The 24,766-nt window shown below is 42.1% G+C and overlaps 2 protein-coding genes across 2 annotated transcripts; both read right to left on the bottom strand.

The window, feature by feature from the left end:
• Positions 1-1,277: 1,277 nt before the first annotated feature.
• LOC133026029 (sodium-dependent neutral amino acid transporter B(0)AT1-like) lies at positions 1,278-13,724 on the bottom strand. The gene is made up of 12 exons (XM_061092842.1): positions 13,520-13,724; positions 5,325-5,465; positions 5,103-5,240; positions 4,838-5,019; positions 3,724-3,834; positions 3,522-3,634; positions 3,257-3,385; positions 2,441-2,597; positions 2,150-2,354; positions 1,897-2,056; positions 1,523-1,685; positions 1,278-1,427 (listed from the first exon to the last, which is right to left on the bottom strand). The coding sequence occupies exons 1-12, from the start codon at positions 13,722-13,724 to the stop codon at positions 1,278-1,280; spliced, it is 1,854 nt and encodes a 617-aa protein (XP_060948825.1).
• Positions 13,725-14,879: 1,155 nt separating this feature from the next.
• On the bottom strand, positions 14,880-20,320 carry LOC133026063 (sodium-dependent neutral amino acid transporter B(0)AT1-like). Its single transcript, XM_061092892.1, has 12 exons — positions 20,116-20,320; positions 19,635-19,775; positions 19,148-19,285; positions 18,878-19,059; positions 18,656-18,766; positions 17,530-17,642; positions 17,317-17,445; positions 17,075-17,231; positions 16,683-16,887; positions 16,427-16,586; positions 15,250-15,412; positions 14,880-15,089 (listed from the first exon to the last, which is right to left on the bottom strand). The coding sequence occupies exons 1-12, from the start codon at positions 20,318-20,320 to the stop codon at positions 14,880-14,882; spliced, it is 1,914 nt and encodes a 637-aa protein (XP_060948875.1).
• Between the last annotated feature and the right edge of the window lie 4,446 nt (positions 20,321-24,766).

Raw genomic sequence — 24,766 nt, forward strand, 5'->3', positions numbered from 1 at the left:
TACCACAGTTAAACAGCCTGTCATATTTCAATTGTCTCCTCTGCCTCTATCAGATGCAGAGTCCACTGCAAAATATGTTGTGCTTTTCTTCATCTGGTTTACTTGACCCCACTTCCCCCTCTCAGGTCCACTTTGCTACACAACATTTCCTGCATAATAAAAACAGGCACAGTATTTAAAGATGGACGACATGATTGCAGCTTAAAATTGAAGCCAAACCACGCTACCTGGTGGCTGACTGCAGTAATTGTCATAAATCCTACCTCCCACATGTTAGTGAATATTGGGACATGCAGCAAACAAAAAATGTTTTTTCTTTTTTTCCAGAAATTTTGCTTCTAATTAGTTATTTGATTTTTACAATTAATGGCAGAGACTGACTCTCGATTGGCCGTGTACTATGCAGTCCATGTCTCTAAATGTGGAGTTGGCGGCGTTCGTGTCTGGGATATTTTGTCTTCTTTTGTGGATAGTGGGATGAGGCCGAGTGGAGACACATCATGCATCATAACTTACAGTCTGTGATTTAAACATTTACACTGTGTAGTTAGGTCCACACTAGACAGACAACACCAGAGTGCAGTTCAAACAGCAAATGCAGTTTATATATCAACTGATGCGTTAGCTCAAGTCAGCTGGTCTCCCTCTGTTATTCGGTTAGTGTAACTCTTTATCCAAATAAGGCTACTGTATCTAAATCGAGGTTTGAGTCAGCACTTCATTAGTTATACTTCCGGGGTTCGTTTGCACACAATTTATACATCTCCCATTTTCAGTACAAAACTTTTTATTTGCCGTATTCCTTTTTCTTTCTTATGGAGACATGTTTAAACGGTGGAGGATATTTCCCTTTTTTTATATACAGTTATACAAGTTATACTGTAAAGTCAAAATTATTTTATAGTGAAATAAAAATGATTTCAACAGCAAGTTATACACAGTATAATATGCCCTTCTTTAAACACTATTAGAAAAAAAGCATGCATGGATGTAAAACTACGTCAGTTTTGTATTTAAGAGAAGAAAAGTCCAAAACAACAAGAAATCATATCTGTGTGGAGAGAAAGTACAGTCATACAGAACCATAAAGCTGCACAAAAGATCAGCAGAAATATTACAACTCTACTGTTGTGTGTCAATATAACATCGACATACGTAAACAAAAAGAAAAGCATGTATGGATGCACACCGTTCATATATTTAAACAGGACAAATTGAATAATCTTGCATCTTGCATTCTGAAGTGTCTGACTAAATCATTTGAGGTCAGCTACGGGCTAATTTTTTCTTCTTTTCTTGCAGCAATTAAGAACCAGTCTACACACTGCATACACAGGCACTGCCACGCTAGGGACGCCTGCCAATAGAAAGACGACTGCATTGATCCAAGAAGGGTAAAGTGTTGACACCAGAGATGGAAACTCCACCTATAAGACACAAAGCATTGGAGTTAGTGTATTTAGCATGAAAAAGCAATGAGGGAACATTGTGTGGATGTGTGTGGGGGTGTGGGTGTGTTTACCGCGTTTGGGTCCCAGACCAAATAGCTGAGTTCCTCTTGAACTTGGGTCACCAGGTAGAAAACTAAGATCACCATGACGATTAGAGGACTGATGAACCTCCATGACACCTGCCAGAAGATGCCGGGCTTACGTCCGGTCATGAACTTAATATCCTCATTGAACCTGCCACACAGGAGGGTTTTAATAAAAATTTTGAAATACAATTTGCAATCCTGCAACACATGACCTCAGTAGATCCACTGTCCAAATTAGATTTAGCTTAAAAACAGGCACTGCTTGCTGAGTATTTTACTCTACAGTCATTTTACAAACATGTAAGGTAAACACACAAAAAGATAACGTGTTGCAAAGATAGTTTCGAAAAATATCTTACCTGTCTATGCCGTAGACGTAAACAACAGCTATCATCTCAAACAGTCCAGTGGTGAGAAGGGGAACTGATCCGGCAAAACTGTCAAAGAGATTGACCCAGTAAAGTCCGGAAGGCTGCGCAAACAGGAGGGTGATGAGGAAGGCGACAAAACACGTTGTGCCTGAAACACACAAAGGACAAAAACAAGAATGATGTTTCTTTAGTAGAGGGAAAGCTGAAGAACTGGCTGAGTGGACTGTTTAGACCAGGTTACCTGTCAGTGCTTCATGGGGCCAATGTTTAGGGAACACGTGCAGGTCCTTTAAGGGGACCACCACCCCTTCAATGTTGCCAAACAGGGTCGAGAGGCCCAGGCAGAGGAGCATGACGAAAAAGAGGACAGACCAGACGGGGGAACCAGGCATCTTGGTGATGGCCTCTGTGAACACAATAAAGGCCAGACCTGTTCCCTCCACTCCCTGCACAAACACATCAGTCACAATGCAGATAAGAACAAACAACAACGACAACAACTGAGGAACCTGATAGATATTAGATATGTTACCTCACTGAGAAGCGTCTGCATGTCACACGTTTTGATGTCCAGTCCAAGAACAACGTCAGGATAGGAGCTGTTGAGCTGATTGAACGATGCCTCGTAGGTGCTTGTAGTGATGTTGTCCTCAGGAAGATTGAATTCGTTTAATAATGTCATGATGTTTCTGAAAACACACGTCACAGTTTACTAACCCTGCATTTGTTGTCGTCTTACCTAGTCTTTGTCTTTTTCTTGGCAGCTTTAATATCTCTGGTGCTGCATTTCTGCACGCCTGAGCACCGACTAATGACATATTGTGTAAATCAAAACTGATGATGATGAACTAAACAGATTTACCCGAGGAAACATTGAAGAATAGGTTCAGATTTTTCAGGTCTATCTCAATTCAATATTCAAAGGCCCATATATTCCAAAAATCTATGCTGACTGTAATCTTTCCTCCTGTCCATACTCACTGTTGAGTGACCCCTTTCTAGTGTTACTTTAAAATAAAGACACCATGCCTGGTTTAGCGCATTAATGTGATTTGAAATATTGTTTAGCTTAAGCCAATATGAGGCTTTAGCAGACTGACTTGGACACAACCATGGAGCAGTTTTCAAAAAATAAAAAATTAAGCATATTAACGTGCCCACAATAATCAAATATTTTATCATACATATATATTCATTGAGTAATGTGCATAAAAGTCTTGAAATGCAGATTAGTGTTTTAACAGGTTTGAGATTAATTTGATGCATTGTTATATATACATTTTTTCATAATCAAATATCCAAAAGGTCTACTTGACTATTTCTAAACCTTGATATTAACGGTACTCACTCACTGATACAGTTGTCAAATTTCTCAGTGGCCCTGAAGCCGATGATGGAGTAGGTGACCATGGCAGCGTAGACTGAGGTGCAGCCAGTCACCACAGACAGGATCACAGCATCCTGCATGCAGTTGTTGCTAAGGAGAACAGACAAAAGTTTTAGGACTCATCAGTCTGACAAAAACATATTTTTATATTAATTAAACTGAGCGAAATAAGACTCAAACTGCTATGTGGTTATCAAACACAACAGTTCTTCTCAATGTCTCTTACTGAACAGGGTTGTAGCTTGAAAAGGAAATGAGGCCCCCCCATGCCAAACCAAAGGCGTAAAAGACCTGAGCACCTGCATCCAACCAGGTCAATGGTTTCATTAACTCCTCCACCTGCAAGAACGAGGTATACATAGTGATTTGGCTTTGACCTGTGAGATACAACTTTTTTTTATTTTTGTCTATTGATATTTGAAACGTACGTCTGGTGTGAAGAGGAACGTGATTCCGCTCAGGGCTCCTTTAAGAGTCAGTCCTCGGATCAGGAAGATGGTGAGCACTATGTACGGCAAGATGGCAGTGACGTACACTGCCTGAGGTCATGACAAGAAAACATGGAGTAATTGATCATGGAAATCAGTCTGAAGTATTTTCAGTAATACAGAATAAATGATTATTTCTTAAAACCCTTCCCTAAGACATCAATACAGGCGCAAGGCTTCACAAGTTTAGGATTCCATGTTTAAAGCAAAGTGCATTCCATGAAAATAATGTTTCTCAAGTTTGGAAGTTTAGTTTTGTCTATTTTTTTTTTTTAAATAAAGATACTACCTTTTTGCCTGATTAAGATTAAGACAGACATGCACAAGAACACTCATGCAAGGAGGGAAATTTAACCTCTGCTTTTAACCCATCTGATGCAGGACACACAGAGCAGTGAGCAGCCATGTACGGCTCCCGGGGAGCAGATGTTGGGGGAGTAAGGTGCCTTGCTCAGGGGCACTAGACAGGGTAGGGAGAATCCTCTTGGATTTTTGGACAGATCAATCCAGGTTCGTCTTTTTGTTGTTTCTCCGTGGAGTCGAACCAGAGACGAACCAGAGACCTTTTCAGAGACCATTTATGCCCATAGTCCAAGTTTCTGCCACTAGTCCACCGCCTCTGACATTAATCTTTGGGCGCATAAGAATCCTTTACAGGGTTCAGGGATGAATGAGTCAGCTGGAATTTTCCGAGTTATGAAAGAATTTGCTTCAAGCTGTTGCAGAGTGCGTTCATGTGTTTTGGGGGCGTGGCTGTGACGAATGGGCCTCTGGGAGTGGGTGGGATGTTCGGTTGCATATTTCCAAAGAGAAGACAGCTTTTGCTTCAGGACTAATAACCTTATCTTTAATAGTCTATCTATCTACAGCTGATATCTGTTGGCAGCAGCTGTCTCAATGGCAGACTTGAGAACCCTGCTTTTATCTACAACCGGCTATCTTTCATCATACCCATTCTGAGAAGTATGATGAAATTCAAGTACATTTCACTGTTCTCATGGAAACTAGAAAGTTATAGAGGTAGTTTAAGGCTAATAAAACAGTTTTAACCAACCTTGCCAGAAGTGCCAATCCCCCTTATGCAGCAGATAGCGACTATTGACCAGGCGGCTAACAGGCACAGGACTATGGGCCAGTGGATTCCTCCTGATTCAGCGATAGAGGTCGAAGTATTCAGAGTCACTCGATAAAAGAAGTAATCCACTGTGGAGCTTTCTTGACACTCGGGTACAAATCCTGTAGTGACAAAACAATGTACATGCACAATTCAGCCATTTTTTTTACTGTGCGTCCATTATAATCGACGGATATTCAAATACCTGTCCTGTTGTCGTTGAGAGGACACTGGGTCCAAGGCAGTGGGCTTTGAAAGGAATTGAAGAGATACCATAGGATCCAGGCTATTAAGGTGTTGTAGTACAGTCCAACCAAGAAGGACACCAGCATGGAGGCGATACCTGAGAAACAACATCATTAACTGTCATAAAACATTCATCAGGAAGCCAGAGAATCACTTTACCTCCAGAGCTTGGTTTACTTACCGATACCAGTCAGATAAGGGTTGATGGACCTCCACACTCCCACACTGCCTTTCCTCAGACGCTGGCCAATAGCGAACTCCAGCAGCAAGAGCGGCATTCCCTCCAGCACCAGCAGAATGAGGAAGGGGATCAAGAAGGCACCTGGAAAACATATGGGATAGGGGTTTGAATTTTGTGATTTTACCCATTAAGTCTGTAAACATTACGTCCATCGATAATTGCGCTGGCTAGATATTTGTGGTCCAAGCAGCCCTTTCCCACCGAGCAGTGTTTTCCAGCTCCTCCTGGAAGTTCCTGAGGAGTTCGGAGTCCAGACAAGATATATCATCTCAACAGAATGTTCCTGTTACAAGCTCTTCCACCAAGTTGATGTGCCTGGAGGAACTCCAATGGAAGGTGTGCTGGAGACATCCTAGTCAGATGCCTGAAAAATCTCAACTGGCTCCTTGTGACACACAGTAGCAGTGGCTCTACTCTAAGCTCCTTCTACATGTTAGAGTTCCTTACCTCCTCTCTACCACAGGGCCCAGCCACTCTGTTAAGAAAACTGTTTTAAAACAGAAACGTAGATCTGTCACACCGCGGTGAGGTTTGTCTTGTCTTGGGGTTTTTGTCTCGTAACTTCCTGTTTTATTTTGAAATCCTAACTCTCCTCTCGTTTCAGGTCACTTGCCCTTCCTCATGTGTCACCGGTCTGATTGTCTCTGATTGTTTCCACCTGTTCCCTTCACCCTCATGTGCTTATAGTCTGCGTCTCCCCTTTGTCTTGTGCCGAAGTGTTTCGTTCTTGTTCGTGCACCTAAGCCTTACCCACAGTCATTGTCGTTTTTGCCAAAGAGTTTCTTGCTACGCCACGTAAGTTGTTTTCTGTTTCCTCCTTGAGAGTGATTTTTTGTTTGTTAAAGTTTTCCAGTTTAGCTTTGTTTTGTGTTTTGTAAACTGTTTTTCTTCCTCCCTTTTGGAGCGATTTATGTTAAGAGAGATTTAGTTAGTTTGTTGAGCCTCCTGTTTAGGTGAGCCTTTTCTTTTGCCCCATTTATTAGTAGTTTGGTTTTCCTCCTTCGGGAGCGCTTTTGATTTCTTGCTCTTGCCATTTGTTTGTCCTCCTTCGGGAGTGGTTTATTTTTAAAAGCTTTTTCTTTTTCTAGTGTATGTTTTGTAATTATTAGGAAGTTCTTTTTCCCCAGTTATTGCTTGCCAAGTAATATATTATTATATAGATATAGTTAGTGAGATTTTCATAGCCTTCTTGTTTGTCACTCTGCATTGAGGTTCTGAAATCAATAAAGTGTGCTGGTACGTGATATTCTCTGCTTCTGAGTCCTCATTCCAGTCCAGGCCTGACATTACACTTCGGCAAGTATGGACTCAGCAGGGATGACACAACTCACGGCAGTCCTGCAAGCCCAAGAAGCCCGGCTCTCCCGTCAGGAGGAATTCCAGACCGCTATGGCATCCCAGATGGGGATTCTCTCGACACAACTTCAGAGCCTGAATTGTCTGGTGCAGATGACAATTACAGCACCCGAGCCTCCAGTAGCAGCGGATGCTACACCCGTGGTTCCCGTCCTGACTGTGCCAGCCGTTGGAGCGGGATGCAAGTTAGCCCCACCAGCACGATTCGCTGGTGAATTAGGATTATGCAAAACATTTCTCATAGACTGCTCCATACACTATGAACTAAACCCCAATGCTTTTCCTTCTAACCGAGCCAATCACCTCTATCTATCCCTCACAGACTTTGAAGCGGCGCTGCAGAAAACTTTCGACCGACCGGGAGAAAGCTGGGGAGCTGAGCGGGCTGAGACAGGGCAGCGACTCCGTTTGTGATTACGCTATCCGTTTCCGCACTTTGTCGGCGGAGAGTGGCTGGAATACAACGGCCTTATACGACGTGTTCCTGAAGGGGCTGGCAGCTCCTATCCAAGACCTTCTGGTTCCCTTGGACCTACCCACAGATCTCGACTCACTCATCGCACTCGCAATCCGGACAGACAACAGAACCCGTCAACTCAGGCAGCAACGTCTTCCGAGACCCACAACGATGGAGAGACCCCTACGCACTCAAGCACCAGGATGGTCAACCACCCGTCGATCACCGCCAGAGCATCGTCATCATTCCCATCCGGAAGGAGAGGGAGAGCCCATGCAGCTAGGAAGAGCTCGACTAACACCCGGGGAACGACAGAAACGTCTGCAGGAGGGCCGATGCTTCTACTGCGGTGAACCCGGTCATCTCGTCGCCACCTGCACTGCCAAACGGACCGTGGTGAGTGAATTCAAGGTTTCAGGCACCACCTCACGCACTCTCACGACAGTCCAGGTAATGCACCACACCACCACTGAACTCAAGGCGCTCATAGACTCAGGGGCTGATGAAAGCTTGATGGACTGGGAACTAGCAGAACAACTGGGCCTTAGCACAGAACTTTTAGCTAAGCCCATCAGAGCTAAAGCTCTTAATGGACAGGAACTGTTTACTATCACACATATCACAGCACCTCTCAAACTGTGCATTAACCATCACCGGGCAAACATTCGTTTCTATGTATTCAAGTCACCGTCACAGACTCTAATTTTGGGACAGCCATGGTTATTCCGTCACAATCCCCATATAAACTGGAGAACAGGAGAGATCCTGGGCTGGGGAGGGGACTGTGTGAGCAACTGTTTGAACCCCTCAGTTTGGGAGGAGGAAGTTACGAACATTAAATTGATCTCTGTCAATCCAGCCGCAGATCCCAATTACCCGGACCTGAACTCTGTGCCTTCCTGCTACCACCACCTCAAAGAAGTTTTTAACAAAACTAAAGCCCTCTCACTTCCTCCTCACCGACCCTATGATTGTGCCATTGAGCTGATTCTGGGCTCAACCATTCCCAAAGGCCGCCTGTACGCGATTTCTGGGCCAGAGAGGGCAGCCATGCGGGAGTACATCGAAACCTCCCTGAAAGCGGGTCTGATTCGCCCCTCATCATCATCAGCCGGAGCCGGTTTCTTCTTTGTGGGGAAGAAGGATGGCTCCCTCAGACCGTGCATTGACTACAGCCCACTCAATGACATCACTATAAAGAATCGCTATCCACTTCCTCTTATGTCATCCGTGTTTGACCAGCTCCAACAGGCCAAGATCTTCACCAAGTTGGATCTTCGCAACGCCTATCACTTGGTGCGGATCAGAGAAGGTGACGAGTGGAAGACTGGTTTTAATACACCCAGTGGACACTATGAATATAAAGTCATGCCTTTTGGTCTCACAAATGCTCCTGCTGTTTTCCAGGCTATGATAAATGACGTGTTAAGAGACTTTCTTGACCATTTCGTGTGTTTATTTAGATGACATACTTATCTACTCCTCTGACCTGAAAAAACACCAAGACCATGTAACTCAGGTACTGAAAAGACTGCTAGAAAATAAACTATATGTCAAAGCAGAAAAAAGTGAATTCCATGCCGACACTGTCTCCTTCCTGGGCTTCATCGTAGCCCCTGGAAGTGTGCAGATGGACCCGGCTAAAATTAGCGCTGTGGTCGAGTGGCCTACACCTGATAGCCGCAAAAAGGTTCAGCAGTTCCTTGGGTTTGCTAACTTTTACAGGCGGTTCATCAGAGGCTTCAGCGCAATAGCTTCCCCTCTCCATGCTCTTACCTCCACAAAGGTGCAGTTCCAGTGGTCTCCTGAAGCTGATGCTGCTTTTCGGATCCTCAAGCACCGCTTTACCTCGGCTCCCATCCTCACCCTGCCTGACCCTCAACGACAGTTCGTGGTAGAGGTGGACGCCTCCAACGAAGGAGTCGGGGCCATCCTCTCCCAGCGGTCAGAGCAGGATGGTAAGGTGCATCCTTGTGCCTTCCTGTCACGGCGGCTATCCAAGGCAGAGCGGAACTACGACGTTGGAAACCGGGAGTTGCTGGCGGTCAAACTCGCGCTGGAAGAGTGGAGGCACTGGCTCGAGGGTGCTGAACATCCATTCATTGTCTGGACTGATCATAAAAATCTGGAATACATCAAGAAAGCCAAAAGACTCAATTCTCGCCAGGCCAGGTGGGCGCTATTTTTTAACAGATTCTCTTTTTCTCTCTCATACAGGCCGGGGTCCAAGAACGTCAAGCCAGACGCCCTGTCTCGTCTCTTCGACCCCGAACCTGTTGCCAAGGACCCAGAAACGATCCTCCCACTTACCTGTGTGGTTGGAGCACTGACTTGGCAGATAGAAAATGAGGTTAAGCAGGCTAATGGTGAGGTCCCATCACCTAGTGGGTGCCCAGATAATCGTTTGTTTGTCCCAGTTGAATTGCGCCCACAGGTGATCCACTGGGCCCACACCACGCTGCTTTCCTGCCATCCGGGAGTTCGAAGAACGATGTTCGCTATCTCCCGGAGGTTCTGGTGGCCCTCCATGGAACCGGAGGTCCGGGAATACGTAGAGGCTTGTTCGGTCTGCGCCCGAAACAAGACGTCCTCCGGGTCACGCATGGGTCTTTTGCAGCCACTTCCCATCCCCTCCAGACCGTGGTCCGACATCTCGGTAGACTTCGTCACGGGGCTTCCGGTCTCTCAAGGTAACACCACTGTCCTCACAGTGGTGGACAGATTTTCCAAGATGGTTCGATTCATCGCTCTGCCAAAACTGCCCTCCGCCAAAGAAACGGCGAAGATCATGATGAACATTGTTTTTAAGGTTCACGGATTTCCCAAAGACATTGTCTCAGACCGGGGTCCCCAGTTCGTCTCCCGGTTCTGGAGGGAGTTCTGCCGGCTCATCGGAGCTAAGGCCAGCCTGACCTCGGGTTACCACCCGGAGGCCAACGGCCAGACCGAACGCCTAAACCAGCAGCTTGAAACCGGCCTCCGGTGTCTGGTCTCCCAGAATCCCTCGACATGGAGTAAACACCTGGTCTGGGTCGAGTATGCCCACAACCTACTGCCCACCTCGGCCACAGGTATGTCACCATTCAAGTGTGAATTTGGTTACCAGCCCCCTGTTTTCGCAGACAACGAGTTGGAGGTGTCTGTGCCCTCCGCCCATGCCATGGTTCGCCGCTGCCACCGCATCTGGGCAGCCGCCACGCAGGTATTGATTCGCCAAGGGGACAGAGTGAAGAAAACTGCGGACCGCAAGAGACAACCCGCCCCCCGCCTACCAGCCAGGACAGAGAGTGTGGCTCTCCGCCAGAGATCTACATCTTAAAGTCCCTTCCAAGAAGCTGGCGCCGCGGTTCGTGGGCCCGTTTCCCATCATCAAGCTCATCGGTCCTGCAGCAGTTCGCCTTCGCCTGCCCCGATCCCTCCGTGTTCACCCCACCTTCCATGTGAGCCGGGTCAAGCCCGTCAAGGAGAGTTCGATGGTTCCAGCCGCTACCCCTCCGCCACCCCCAGAAGTGATTGAAGGCGGTCCGGTATACAAGGTCAAGCAGTTGCTGGCGGTTCGCAAGAGGGGTCGAGGTAAACAGTATCTGGTGGACTGGGTAGGATATGGTCCTGAGGAGAGGCAGTGGGTTCCGTCTCGTCACATTGTAGACTCTACACTCATTACAGACTTCCACAGGGACCACCCTGACCAGCCTGGGCCGTCAGGAGTCGGCCCTAGGGGGGGGGGGGTACTGTCACACCGCGGTGAGGTTTGTCTTGTCTTGGGGTTTTTGTCTCGTAACTTCCTGTTTTATTTTGAAATCCTAACTCTCCTCTCGTTTCAGGTCACTTGCCGTTCCTCATGTGTCACCGGTCTGATTGTCTCTGATTGTTTCCACCTGTTCCCTTCACCCTCATGTGCTTATAGTCTGCGTCTCCCCTTTGTCTTGTGCCGAAGTGTTTCGTTCTTGTTCGTGCACCTAAGCCTTACCCACAGTCATTGTCGTTTTTGCCAAAGAGTTTCTTGCTACGCCACGTAAGTTGTTTTCTGTTTCCTCCTTGAGAGTGATTTTTTGTTTGTTAAAGTTTTCCAGTTTAGCTTTGTTTTGTAAACTGTTTTTCTTCCTCCCTTTTGGAGCGATTTATGCTAAGAGAGATTTAGTTAGTTTGTTGAGCCTCCTGTTTAGGTGAGCCTTTTCTTTTGCCCCATTTATTAGTAGTTTGGTTTTCCTCCTTCGGGAGCGCTTTTGATTTCTTGCTCTTGCCATTTGTTTGTCCTCCTTCGGGAGTGGTTTATTTTTAAAAGCTTTTTCTTTTTCTAGTGTATGTTTTGTAATTATTAGGAAGTTCTTTTTCCCCAGTTATTGCTTGCCAAGTATTATATTATTATATAGTTAGTGAGATTTTCATAGCCTTCTTGTTTGTCACTCTGCATTGAGGTTCTGAAATCAATAAAGTGTGCTGGTACGTGATATTCTCTGCTTCTGAGTCCTCATTCCTGTCCAGGCCTGACAAGATCGACGAGCAAATCAAAAGGGATCCAGTTCAACTCTCAAACCTTCTTCTAGTACTATGCCTGCTGCTTAAGTCACAGTCCACTCTTCCTGCTCCAGTGAACAAGACCATGAGATACCTTAACTCTTTAATTCATTCCAACGCAAATAGAGTAATCCAATAGTCTAAGGCAGAGAAGCCTTAGATTTGGAGCAGCTGTCTCTCATCAGCCCCTTCAGACTCTGCTACCCTGGTGCATGTGGAAGGTCACGGTCAAATGAAGCCAACAAATGAACTTTAGGTCTTGTGCTGATTGTTAAACTTGCCAAGATCGGTTTGTACACTTTTTGAACACATTTGTTATTTAGTTGCGTGTGCGTGTGATTTAGGAGAACTTGTCGCATTCACCAATTTTCTCGTATTTGGAGTTGTCTTACACTTACAAACATAACTTGTGACATATGACTAATGAGACATTTTTGAACTGTTATTCAATTCAGGTTTTTTCACGATTACAAATAAATATATGAATTCCTACCTCATAATGTTGACACTGTTATGTACCTTCTAAACATCAGCATGTTAATATAATCATTGTTTGCTGCTCAGGCCTGAGCTCGGACCCCTGTAACTATACAGTCACTATTACCATTGTGCTGATGTTTTGATAGATATTGGAAAATTATTGTAATACTATCTTGCCTGTGGGAAAGTGGGCAGGGTTACAACATGACACGTTTATATAATAGCTAATAAATAACTTATAGATAATATCAGTTATGTTTTATCTATCATATAAACTCAAAGGTGACAGATTTTTTTACGACAAAACTGTGAATGGCAACATTTATGCATTTGTAATAAGATTTAGTGAGATTTTGTTTTACAAGATAATTTTTAAACTCGTAAAGCAGACTTAACTCATTGTGTTGTATTGTATCATCACATTACTGCAGCTGATGACATGGACTATGGACAGTGATTTGACCCCTCAAACAGTTCATATTTGTTCAAATATTCATGTCCTTTTTTATGCTGAGTTCTAAAAGAATAGCGTTGACTCACATAACACACACACGCACACACATTCACACACGTAAACAATTGCTTTACAGATTCTTAGAATTCTAAGAATTTAAATCAACTCAACATGCATGTGACCAGTGTTTGGCCTGAATGTCAAGCCAAAGTTTAGTCATTACCTCAGAGGACCTCATACTTTTAAGAATCATTCTGCCTTGAATAAGTGATATATTTAACTTTATTTATTTTGTCTTCAGGCTCAAAGGACAAGTGATTTTGGTCAAAGTAAAGTAGATAAGTTCACTGTTCAGATATTTGGCAATAGCCTTGACCCTTCTTGGTCCTCTCAGAAACTATTTATGTGCTGCAAAATGTCAGAGAAAATCATATCTGAAAATTACTATATGTGCCTGGTTATGTTTTAAACTTGGAGGAACATACTTGGAAAGCTCCATAAATGGTGCTCTACACAGCACTACAAAGATTACCTCGAGAATATTTAGATTAGTTACATTAAGCTTGCCATCAAAATCAAATCAACAACCGATTGGATTTTTTCCACCCAAATTCTGAAAAGAACTAAGACTAAAACAAAGCAGTCTGGCTTCAGTCACTCAATCTGTTCTGATTTAGCCGTGATGAGTTGGACTGAACTGACCGTTTTTGTCAATCATTTAAAGTACTGAAATGTTAATTTTATTCCCAAATTCCCATATGATAACAATAAATTGGATGCCCGTTTAACTAAACTATCGACTATTTCTCTATCAATCATATGACAAATCAATCTTAAACTAATATAAATCCCAACCCTGTCTGTCCTTACCTCCTCCATGACTTTGACACAAGTAAGGGAACCTCCACACGTTCCCAAGTCCGATGCAGAAGCCCACACAGGTGAGGATGTACTGGGCTTTGTTGTCCCATTTGGGCCTGTCGCTCCCTTCTGCCTCCTCTTTCTCCAGCCTGTCCAGATCCTCATGGCTGGGGATCCGGAGATCCAGCCCTGGGTTAGGTAGCACCAGTCTCATGGTTGTCACATGTGCACTGAAGCAAAGAGGCAGTGTCTGCTGCGCTACAGTTATTATGGGTTGGTGCAGTGTTCGTATAGGGGCACTAAGCAGTGATGACAGGTTTATGATCTTTTTTCTTTATCTGAGGCAGACCACAGATTAACCAGTACACCAAGTGAATTTGTATCTTCATACAGGGTCCACTGATACACTCATGAATATAACGGTTAAACATAAAATATAATAAATTTAATATAAAAGTAAAAAAAAAAGATTAGAGTAATTTAGTAATAATAACACATGACTGCATGATTTGCCTTTATGAAGAAGTGGGCAATTGTCTTATCAGTTAAGTCAATTGGAGTCTTATTTTGAAAGGTTACAATAGTAAAACATGGGACTCCTGTTGCCAGGCAAAGAGCCATAAAAGCACCAATATGGGTCATGATATTCCACATGATTTATTTTAATAGCACATATATATATATAATAAGCAAACAGTAACCACATGATTCTGTTCTTTAGTCTGAGCTGGGGAGAAGAAATGTACAGGACGTAACTTGGGGCTTTTATGGCAGGCTAAGTGCATGTGGTGTAATATAAGAGAAAGAAGGTACAGGAGGTCAAAGTTTACAAGAATCAGCTCTGACATTGAAGATAATTTACAAAATGTTAAAACAAAGACATATACTAAATATAAGGCAGTGGTTTTTATAGTGATGATCATTTTGCTAAGTAGCTATGAATAGCTACAGCTAGCAGCAGGTTAAGGCAGAAAGACTGGAAACATGGATCGAGCTTGGCTCAACTACTAATAATGATTTTTGCTCTTCATTTTTCCCCCGTATAGATTAAACAAATGAGATGAGATGTTTAGACAGAGCTAAGCTAGTTCAAAGAAAGAAAGCAAGCAAATTAGTATATTTCCCCAAATGTCAAATGTACAAATCATGACACAATAAAAGGCAACTAATATTACAATAGTAATAACATATTATTAATCACAAAACAAGTATTTTATAGAAAATGCTGTCAAATGTATGCAGTCTCTATTCTGCTCTTCCGTCAATGTACATGGAGAGAAAAAAGAAACAAAAAAGGTATTACTGTATATACAAACAATAGCAAAGATCCATTTTTACTTTGCTTTGTTTTTAAATACTTTCAAGCTATTTAATACTTAATTTTCTCGCTCATTGCTACAGTTGCGGAGATGCTGTCCACTGTCTTCTCACTGTAGTCATTTTGCTTGCAGCATTTCCTCTGAATGAATTTGTAGAGGGCAAATCCAGGGATGCTTAAACAGGGGATTCCAGCCAGAATGAAGATGATGATATAGATCCAGGATGGGAATGAACGAGCCTCCAGGGTTGGGAAATTCTCCTGCAGCCAAGTTCAAAGGATATAATATGATTTACAGAAATGTATCATGTTGAAAAGGAATTATTAATGTTAGGATAAAGAAAGTTGTTGCACATTTTAAGACCAGGCATCTCAGAAGATCTTTAAACTACTACTATTTTAAATCAAAAAGCACACTTACCGCCGTCTCGTCCCAGACCAAGTAGGTGGGACTCTGGGTGACTTGGGTAACAACGTAAAACACCAAGATGACGACCATAATGAGTGGGCTTACGAATCTCCATGTCACCTGCCAGAAAATGTTGGGCTTGTGGCCAATCATAAACTCAATGTCCTTGTTAAACCTGTGTAGAAGCAATCACAGGGAGATCTCGTGTCAGCTGAGCATGTACAAAACATCCATAAAAGACGGCCTTGTACTTTTATTAGTTACACTACATAAAGCAGCCTGTTAGTGACTTTCCTTCACCTTGATGCGGCAATAGACTTCAAAGAAGTCAACCTCTGCTCCACTCTTTTTCTAATCTGTCCTTTTTACATGGCACAATTCAATCTTTTGACCATTTAGGTATAAGTGATATTTTTCCTGCTTATATACAACATTAGTAACAACAATAAGCAAAAAATACATATTCCACATCGTCACCCAGGTGTTGCTACATCACAAGATACACTCTGTACTTCCTTATCTATGATATGATCTCCTGTAAAATTAACTCTGTACCAAGGTCTGAATACAATAAGTTGGCCCGCTTCATGCATGTATGACAATAACTATTCTTTGAGCTAATGCCAAATGTAGTCACATGTTGATATTTACCTCCACCAAAGAGGATATTTTTTTTTACCCCTATCCGTTTGTTCGTTACTTGGTAGATTTCTCAAACGTTTTATGCAAAAGTGGCCGACAGATTCCTACGAAATTTGGTGGACGGATGGTACAAGGGCCAAGAAAGAACCCTTTCAATTTTGGATAGCATTCTGGACAAAAGGGGCAGAACATTTATTGAATCAATTTCTATCATTTCTATAATTGTCATCAGGAATATTCGAAAACTACAAAACCGATTTCCAAAAAACTTGGTGGTGGGGATTGGGTCCCGATGCAGATTAAGGAATTTTGATATGTTATCAGACCACTACAGTTGTTTATACACAACTAGATAATCATGTGTAAAAAATGTCCTTGTCGGATGTTATGCCCTCAACTTAGAGCAATTCTAGTTATCCCGTCAGTGTTGGTGTGTTTGAATGCTAACATTAGCACAAAACATAAAGGCCCTAAAGTGTCTAAAATATTTTTTACCTTGGACTTTGTCCAATCTTTAGCCTTTCAATGATCCCTTATACAGACTCACCTATCTATGCCGTAGATGTAGACAACAGAGATCATTTCACAGAGCCCAATGACCAGAAGGGGGATAGAGCCTGCAAAGCTGTCAAAAAGGGCTAGCCAGTAGTTTCCAGAGCGCTGAGCAAATATAAGCCCAAGAAGTAAAGAACCTAAGCAAGTCAGACCTGGAAAAAAAATTAAAAAGGTTACTCTATGTATCGATTAAATATTCTAAGCCCACTTGAATGTGTAAATTTTAATTGAAAGTATAAGGAAATTACCGCAGAAGACTTCTTTGGGCCATGATCGAGGCAACACTCCGAGGTCCTGCAGAGGGACCACCACTCCCTCAATGTTGCCGAACATAGTCGAGAGGCCGAGGCAGAAGAGCATGACGAAGAAGAGAACCGCCCAGAGAGGGGAAAAAGGCATCTTGATGATGGCCTCTGTGAATACGATGAAGGCCAATCCAGTTCCCTCTACACCCTGAAAATATTTCAATCATTCAGACTCTATTATCATTATATCTGTGAGACTGAAAACTAGCTTTCCCTGATTTCCTAAAGAATAATTGATGGATCTTGATGAAACAAATCAGGCCTGTTTGGGGACTGATCTCTATGAGTGTGTGCTCTGTTGAGTGTCATAAAGGATTTTGATGCTCTCTACTGACCTGACTGAGAAAAACCTGCATGTCACAGGTCTCTAAATGCAATCCTTGGATGACAAGTGGCTGTGTTTGGTTGAGGTGTGTCAGGGCCTCATAGTAGTTGCTGCCTGTGATGCTGTCTTCAGGATAGTTGAAGGTGTTCAACAGCTGCAAGACGTTGCTGCAAATCAAGCACAGAGAGATGAGTTCAGTTTGATGGAAGCAAATCGGACTCGAGGTTTCCTGCTGGGAAGTTTGCGACTCACTCTGCAATGCAGTCATCGAAGTTTTGCATGGCTCTGAAGCCGATGATGGAATAGATAACCGTTGCCGCGTACACCGAGGTGCAGCCATTGATGAGGGAGATGAGAACAGCGTCCTGCTCGCAGTTGTTGCTGCGAGAAAATGATGATGGCGTGATGAGAAGAGTTCAAAAAGTTTGTTAATCTTCTGACTGTGCACACTAGGCTGTTACTCACTGAACAGAGTTGTAACTGGAGAAAGAGATGAGACCTCCAAAAGCCAAAGAGAAGGAATAGAAAACCTGGGCCCCTGCATCCAGCCAGGTTGATGGATTCATTAACTCATTCACCTGCAGGAGAATCAAAATACATACTCTTAGTAAAAACTGAGCTGAGATTGTTGTGCAATTAAATTGTGGCTTAGTCAGTAAACACTATTTCCTACTGTCCTGGGTACTGTTAATAATTAATACATGAAGGTACTGCACCACGATTTAAAGTCTAATCTTCCTTGACACATAATAAAATCAGGAGAAGAGTTTACAAAAAATACCCATAAACAATATACTGGATGATAAATTGAGTGCTAAATTACATCCTGATGACTTTGAAGTTTATATAAAAGCATGAGTCATGTTGAATTTGTCAGTAAATATTATTATCATTTCTATTCTAATCATAATCAGTATAGATAGGGTTGTCATCGAAGTTTTATGATGTGTGATTAGAGTTTATCTCAAAAACTTCAATACATTTGTTTTCAGCTGCTGTGGTTATCTCTGTTTATTCTCAATACCACCCTGTTTATCTCTATTCTCAAACCTTACTCTAAACCAGGAGTCAGCGTTTTTCAGGCCAAGGACCCCCAAACTGATGGACAGATAGAGCAGGGACCCCTTACTATATATATTGTATGAAATTGTGTTTTTTATTAAACTGGGCCTAGTGCCAAGTATAAACATAGCTATCCTGTTATTGTGCAATCAATACTAAGCTATTTAAATAATACACAGAAAGATTGAAAAATATTCTGCCTCCATTTATCCGTTCGCTATAATATGTTGGATTCATGTTAATGTATTAAGTATTAAATAGCTTGAAATTTATTGTCTAATCAACCAACAATTTCACGACCCCCCTACATTACCTCTGCGGACCCCCTGTTGAAGACCTTTGCTCTCAACAATGCGTGGTTAATTGAAGGGTTGTGGGCCCTTTTTCACTATGCTAAGCTAAGCGGCTGCTGAAGTCAGTCTCCTGTCAATCTCTCATGTATCTCTAAACAAGTTAAATAATATCAATATATCTATATAATATGTAATTGTAGTTATTATAGTGGTGGGGGTGTAACAATGGCACTCACGTCTGGCGTGAAGAGGAACTTGATCCCCTCGAAAGAACCTTTCAGAGTCAGCCCTCTGACGAGGAAGATGGTGAGGACCAAATATGGCAGAGTGGATGTGACGTACACAGCCTGAGAAATGAGAGTATTTTAATAATGATCCAAAGATAACTATTTGAAAAGAAATAAATATGTCATGTTTGGAGGGAACTGCACCACTCAAATGTAATGCCACAGGCAGACCTTTCCGCTGGTCTCGATCCCCCGGATGCAGCAGACATAGAGCAGACTCCAGGCAGCTACCAGGGACAGCACAATCCACCACTGCAGGCCCCCAGACTCATCGATGGCTGTTGAGGTGTTCAGGGTCTCTCTGTACCAGAAGTAGTCAACAGTGCTGCTCCGTGCGCACTCCTCCACCACACCTGCGACGGTCAAGAACAAGTTGTGAGGCGACCCTCTAATGTAATGTCGCCACTGTTAGATATCTTGGTAGATGAAGGCACAGCGTACCTGTCCTGTTAGCATTGAGAGGACACTGGCTCCAGGGCAAAGGATCTTGGAAGGAGTTGAAGAGATACCACATGATCCAGGCCATGATGGTGTTGTAGTACATACCCACCAAAAGGGAGACAAGCAAGGATGCAACACCTGTGACAGATGAAACGATAAAGGTTTATGTTCCCTTACTTGTACCAGGACTCAAAGTCTGCAGCAATCCCCTATGACCTTGGAAGCTTCACAAACAAAAGTGCATGTTCTGTTCGCTCTTCCTCCTTCACCCTGTTATTTTTTACTTTTCAGAAACAAATGCTCAGGTGTAAGTCGTTGACAATGCCATACAAACAGACGTAAATTAAAATCCTAACTTTATTATCCTCACTATTCATAATATATAAAATAAGTCATTATTATGAATGAGATAATTATTCATTCAAATGTATTTACCTAATAAGCACAGTTAACATGGACATTTCTATTCTTTTCTTTTATAACGTACCGATTCCAGTCAGAAGGGGGTTGATTGACCTCCATACTCCGACGCTGCCTTTCCTAAGACGCTGACCGATGGCGAACTCCAGGTGCAGCAGCGGGATTCCTTCCAGAACCAGCAGGATAAGGAACGGGATCATAAACGCTCCTATAGAAGCACAACATTCAGGTCATGGTAGGTGAACAGTGCGGTGAGTGATTGACCTTACTCTGCGGGTGACAGCATTCACAGAATTGTTCCTATAAAGACACCGAAAGCACTGCATGTTTTAATATCTATAAAATGAAGAGTTAAACTTTAAGGGTGTTACATTTATTTTTCATTAAGTGTAGACAGAGTTTTTGGGAAACCCTCCTTATTTACTGAAAATTGGGAGAAGACATTCAGATCCTTGTGATAATCAGTATTCACAGCACATTTTCTGGCAATTCTTTAACCCACAACGTGTTTTGAAAGGCTGAAAACATTCAGTCTCTCTGCCTCTTACCTCCTCCATGACTCTGACACAGGTAAGGGAACCTCCAGACGTTGCCCAGTCCCACACAGAAGCCGACACAGGTGAGCAGGTACTGGGCTTTGTTGTCCCATTTGGGCCGGTCGCTCCCTTCTGCCTCCTCTTTCTCCATCCTCTCCAAGTCCTCATGAGAGGGGATCCGGTCATCCAGTCCTGGGTTTGGAAGTTTCAGCTTCATCGTGGCTTCTTTGTCAACTTCAGAGGACACAGAATTGAAAAAGCGTTCACCGTTAAGTCTCCTGTTTCGCAAGAGTCCTCTCTGAAACTCACTGATAGTCTGTTCACTGTTTCTCGCTCAAAGTCTTTCACCTCGACTAAGTGTCCTGGGAGGCGACACTGAGGTGTTACCTGCGACCTATGACACCCAAACCACATTTATCTGCAGCACATGACAGTCTGTGTTGTATTATCAAATGTCAGCAAGTTTGAATAGAAAAAGGTGGGACCTTCTTGATAATGTTTAATGCATAACGTGAGGTGCCATCTCTCACGCTTCCTCCTGAGAGATGACTTTAGTATTCATCAGCTTGTAAAGGGAAACAGTGGAGTTAAAAAAAAGGAGTTAAAAAATCAGTGGGGAGGAGCACTGTGTGTTGGGTGGAACATTTGATGTAAGGGCTAAAAGTGTCTGAAATATTAAATATCATAATTGGACTGACATGCAGGATGAAATGCTTTTGTCGGAAAGAACACATTGTCCATCAGAGCTTATCTTGGCAATCAGTGCACGCCTTACCCAGGCCTTGACAAATCTGATTGTTTTATTGCATGGGGATGTACAAACATGTCATCTCAGCCTGCACATTCAGTCCACATTCACTCAAGCTTAAAATCTAAATGCTGAGAGTGATTGTTAAAGTGTCCAGGAGCCTTGAGGCAATTTTCAGTTTGTGTTTCTATCATAACATTCATTCTACTGTATGATTGTTAAACAACTCTGAGCGTTTATAAATCATCTCCTTTGTCGTCCAATTGTTAAACCAAAGTATGTCTGCTATAACATGTGCCAGGTGTACCGATTAAGTTTTTCTCTATTGACTGTACCTGGAATAAATGTTTGGATTTCATAGAGAAAAATAGAAAAGAAATTGCAAAAATTCAAGATTTACTTTGTTGAAAGAAATTAAATTGCATTAACATTACAAATGTAATCATTAATGCTGTGGTTTCCTTAGCAGGTATAAAACCTCTGTAAAGTTATAAAAACCCAAATAATTCAAGTTCAGGATTAAAAAAAGAAATACTGTATAAACTGACATTGTGATTTTAATGAATGTAGTTGGAAATAAAGTATTTTGTTACAAATGTGAAATGTGTAATGTAAACACTCAAACACAGAGATTCCGAAGTTGTAATAAACACATTTATCTCATATTATCACCACCGCTGTTTGTCACATCACCTAATAGATCTTGTCTTTTACACTACACCATATAATTATATTGCAACACATGTGAGTATGCGTAAATGGTGGGTAAAATAACTGTTACACAATACCTGTTTTTCCTGTGTACTGGAAATGTAAACGCTAATACGTTTTTGTAATTCAAGTCAGATTTATTTATTACACATTAAAAACAAATGTAGTTGATCCAAAGGGCTTCACAATCATGTAAGAACATAAAAACAATCGAGAGATGATATAAAATTGACTTTAAAAAGAAGGCGCAGAAGATACAAATGAATACAATTAAAACAGGATTATATGAGACCGCATGAGGCTGACTTTGAATTTTAAAACTCCTAAAATCCATAACAACACAAAAACAACAGTAAATGTCATCAAACTCTTTTTAGTCCAGAAATATATTTACGGTCAGTAGATTGCTGCACCTGCCGATAAGATTGTTTACCTGTGATCGCCTCTTTAGGACCCTAAAGAGGCATAGGAAAATGCCCTCCACATTTCCGAACACAGTGGAGAACCCAAGTAAAAAGATCTGTTATGCCTTCTCATCTGTTGATCAAATACAGTGAGCAGCATCACAATGATCCTGAAAATGGGAATTGAACCAAATGATAAAAACTTGAAATATTATACAGACGTAGACATGACCCTGTGAGCATTTCATTATATGTCATCATAAAAAAAAAAACTGCCAACTTTATTCTGTTTATCTCCACTGATAAGATTTGGTGCCATGTTGTCTCTGTTGTGATCCACAGCAGCTCAAACTGACCCAGGGTAAAGGTGTAAAGACTCCTACTATACTAGGTTATCGGAGGTTATGTTCATCATTATCTACTTATATGATGATGAACTATCTATACACATATATATATATATATATATATATATATATATATATGTGTGTTTATACATCATCACCATCATGGTGAATCATGACTTTAACTCAATCAGAAAGAAAAAAATCATAAAAGGTGTTCCATTTGTTTCAATTCATCATAATCTATTAAAATTTAAAGAAACAGCCACGATATTCTTCAAATTGGTACGTTTTTTAGACAGTCATGAACACATTACCTGTAAAGGAAACCCTCACCCAGACAATGCTTAATTTGCACCAAAGAAATTTCTCATGAAACTCACACACTAGATTTATTGAAGAAAGTAGAAGCAATCAGTAGAGCGCATACCTCCGCCAAAGCCCAAAAGTCACATTTAAATTAGCCTGATATTGATTATTGTTTTTGATCAAATTTTGAGCACTAATCCGTCAAAGTGTCTGAATTATCTTTATAAGGATCAATGAATCAATAAAAATGTTAAAAAAAAAACACCCTTGAAATGTTGAAGAAAGTGAAAAAAATTGGCCTCCTGATCCAGATCTGCACTAACACTGAATGGGTTCTCCCCTGACCCATGTCTCCTTCCACCAAGTTCTGTGGAATTTTGTCCAGTCATTGTTGTGTTAACTCAGATGAAAACATAACCTCCTTGGCGGAAGGTAATCAATACAAAAATCTATGTTATGCAACACTATTGTTTTGCAGATGGTGAATTCCAGGAGACCCTCCATTACGAGTTGAAATGTTTACTATTGCGATTTTGTATGGTTCCCCAGGTTCATTCAATACAGTTATTAAACAAAACTTTGTGTGGAAACAATTACAACAAAACTATAATTGCCGTTCACAAAATGGTTTTACTGTCTTCATTATCATGCATGACGATGGAGGTGGGGCAGGCTCAGGGTTCACTCTGGTGTCCGAACACTTTTTAGATAGTGATATCCTTTTTAGATAGGGATATCCATTTTAAGACAGGTAGAGTCATCTGTGCATGTTGTTACTGTCAGCACCGAGGGGGTTTCAGCCAAAGTAAATTTCCAATTTTCCTTTCACAGTAGTAACATAAGCTAAATGTTAACCAGTGGAGATCATATAAACAGAAAGTGCATGCTTAACCTTGACACCAATGCCACTGTTGGGAAATTGGATTTCCACTTGTGAGATAAGAAAAGAGCGTTCTCACCCTGAGCTGGCCCTATTTAAAGTAGCCTTTGTATTTATGTAAACCGTCTTTAGTCTAATCTACAGTAGTTACATGAAGCTGTATTATGTGTTCTCTCTGGGGAAACTTTTCACTTTAACTTTAAATAATTTCTATTTAATTATGAAATAATCTAAAAGCAAAGCATAAACTAATCTTAAAAAAGTCAGAAAGGACTTTATTTTGCTTCATCAGATCCAAGTAAAAAGGTCTGTAGAGTAAAAATCTGTTCTGTTGATCCCACTTTCTGTTGATGGCATGTTTTAATTTCTGCCAGTTGTGATCTCTAATCCGCCTGCTTGGAAGTGATGTGTAATGATGCTCTCACTAACAACCTGGTTTCATATAAAACAGAACAAGAAGGGCACTTGGCCAGCCCATACCTCTGCCTAGGATGATTGGCCAATTTATCACCTAAGTGCATCAGATAAATCCAGTTAACTGTCCAGATCTGCACCAAATTCTTTACAGATATTCATGGTCTCCAGAGGATGAATCCTGTGTCTGATTGCCTCTGTGTCCACCAACGGGTTGACTTTTTTTATTAGTCCCAGCTTTAGCTTCACTTTCTGCATCGTTGAGCAGCTAGCATTGCTGCAGTCTCTTATCTTAGTCTTAGTCTATACTGACTTATATACAGAGTGCTTGAGATATGCTGGTTCCTGTCTGATAAGCTGCAGGCGACACCCGAGCCCAAGGATCTGCTCCTCTGCTTCAGGTAGATACAAAACCTCAACCTCATCAGCTTCTTGAGAGATTCTCAGTGTTGATGGTTAGAGGGCAAAAACATTTCATCGACCACCTGGACAGCACAGAGTGGATGGGTTTCACCATTCTAAAATTCCCTGCTAATGATTAAAAGGATGTGTCCAGATTTTTGTGCATGGTGGAGAATTTCAAGTACAAAGTGCACTTTATTAACCAAGTACCAATCTGCCTTCAAGCCATAAGATGGATTGCACTAATTGTAAACCACATAGTTTCCTGTGAGTCATTTGAGGTGTTTAAAGGTTGCTATGGCAGCTGCTCACTGAAATCCCTTCGGCTGTGCCTCCTGGCTGCAGGGACAACCGGTAGATAACAGCCTCAAGATGCACCACTGTGTATGAATATATGAAGCCACTGCAACTTCACACCTCATATTGTATCCTCATACCTCGGGTTGTCTGA

Source organism: Limanda limanda, chromosome 19 (assembly GCF_963576545.1).
Source record: "Limanda limanda chromosome 19, fLimLim1.1, whole genome shotgun sequence".
Lineage (NCBI taxonomy): Eukaryota > Metazoa > Chordata > Actinopteri > Pleuronectiformes > Pleuronectidae > Limanda > Limanda limanda.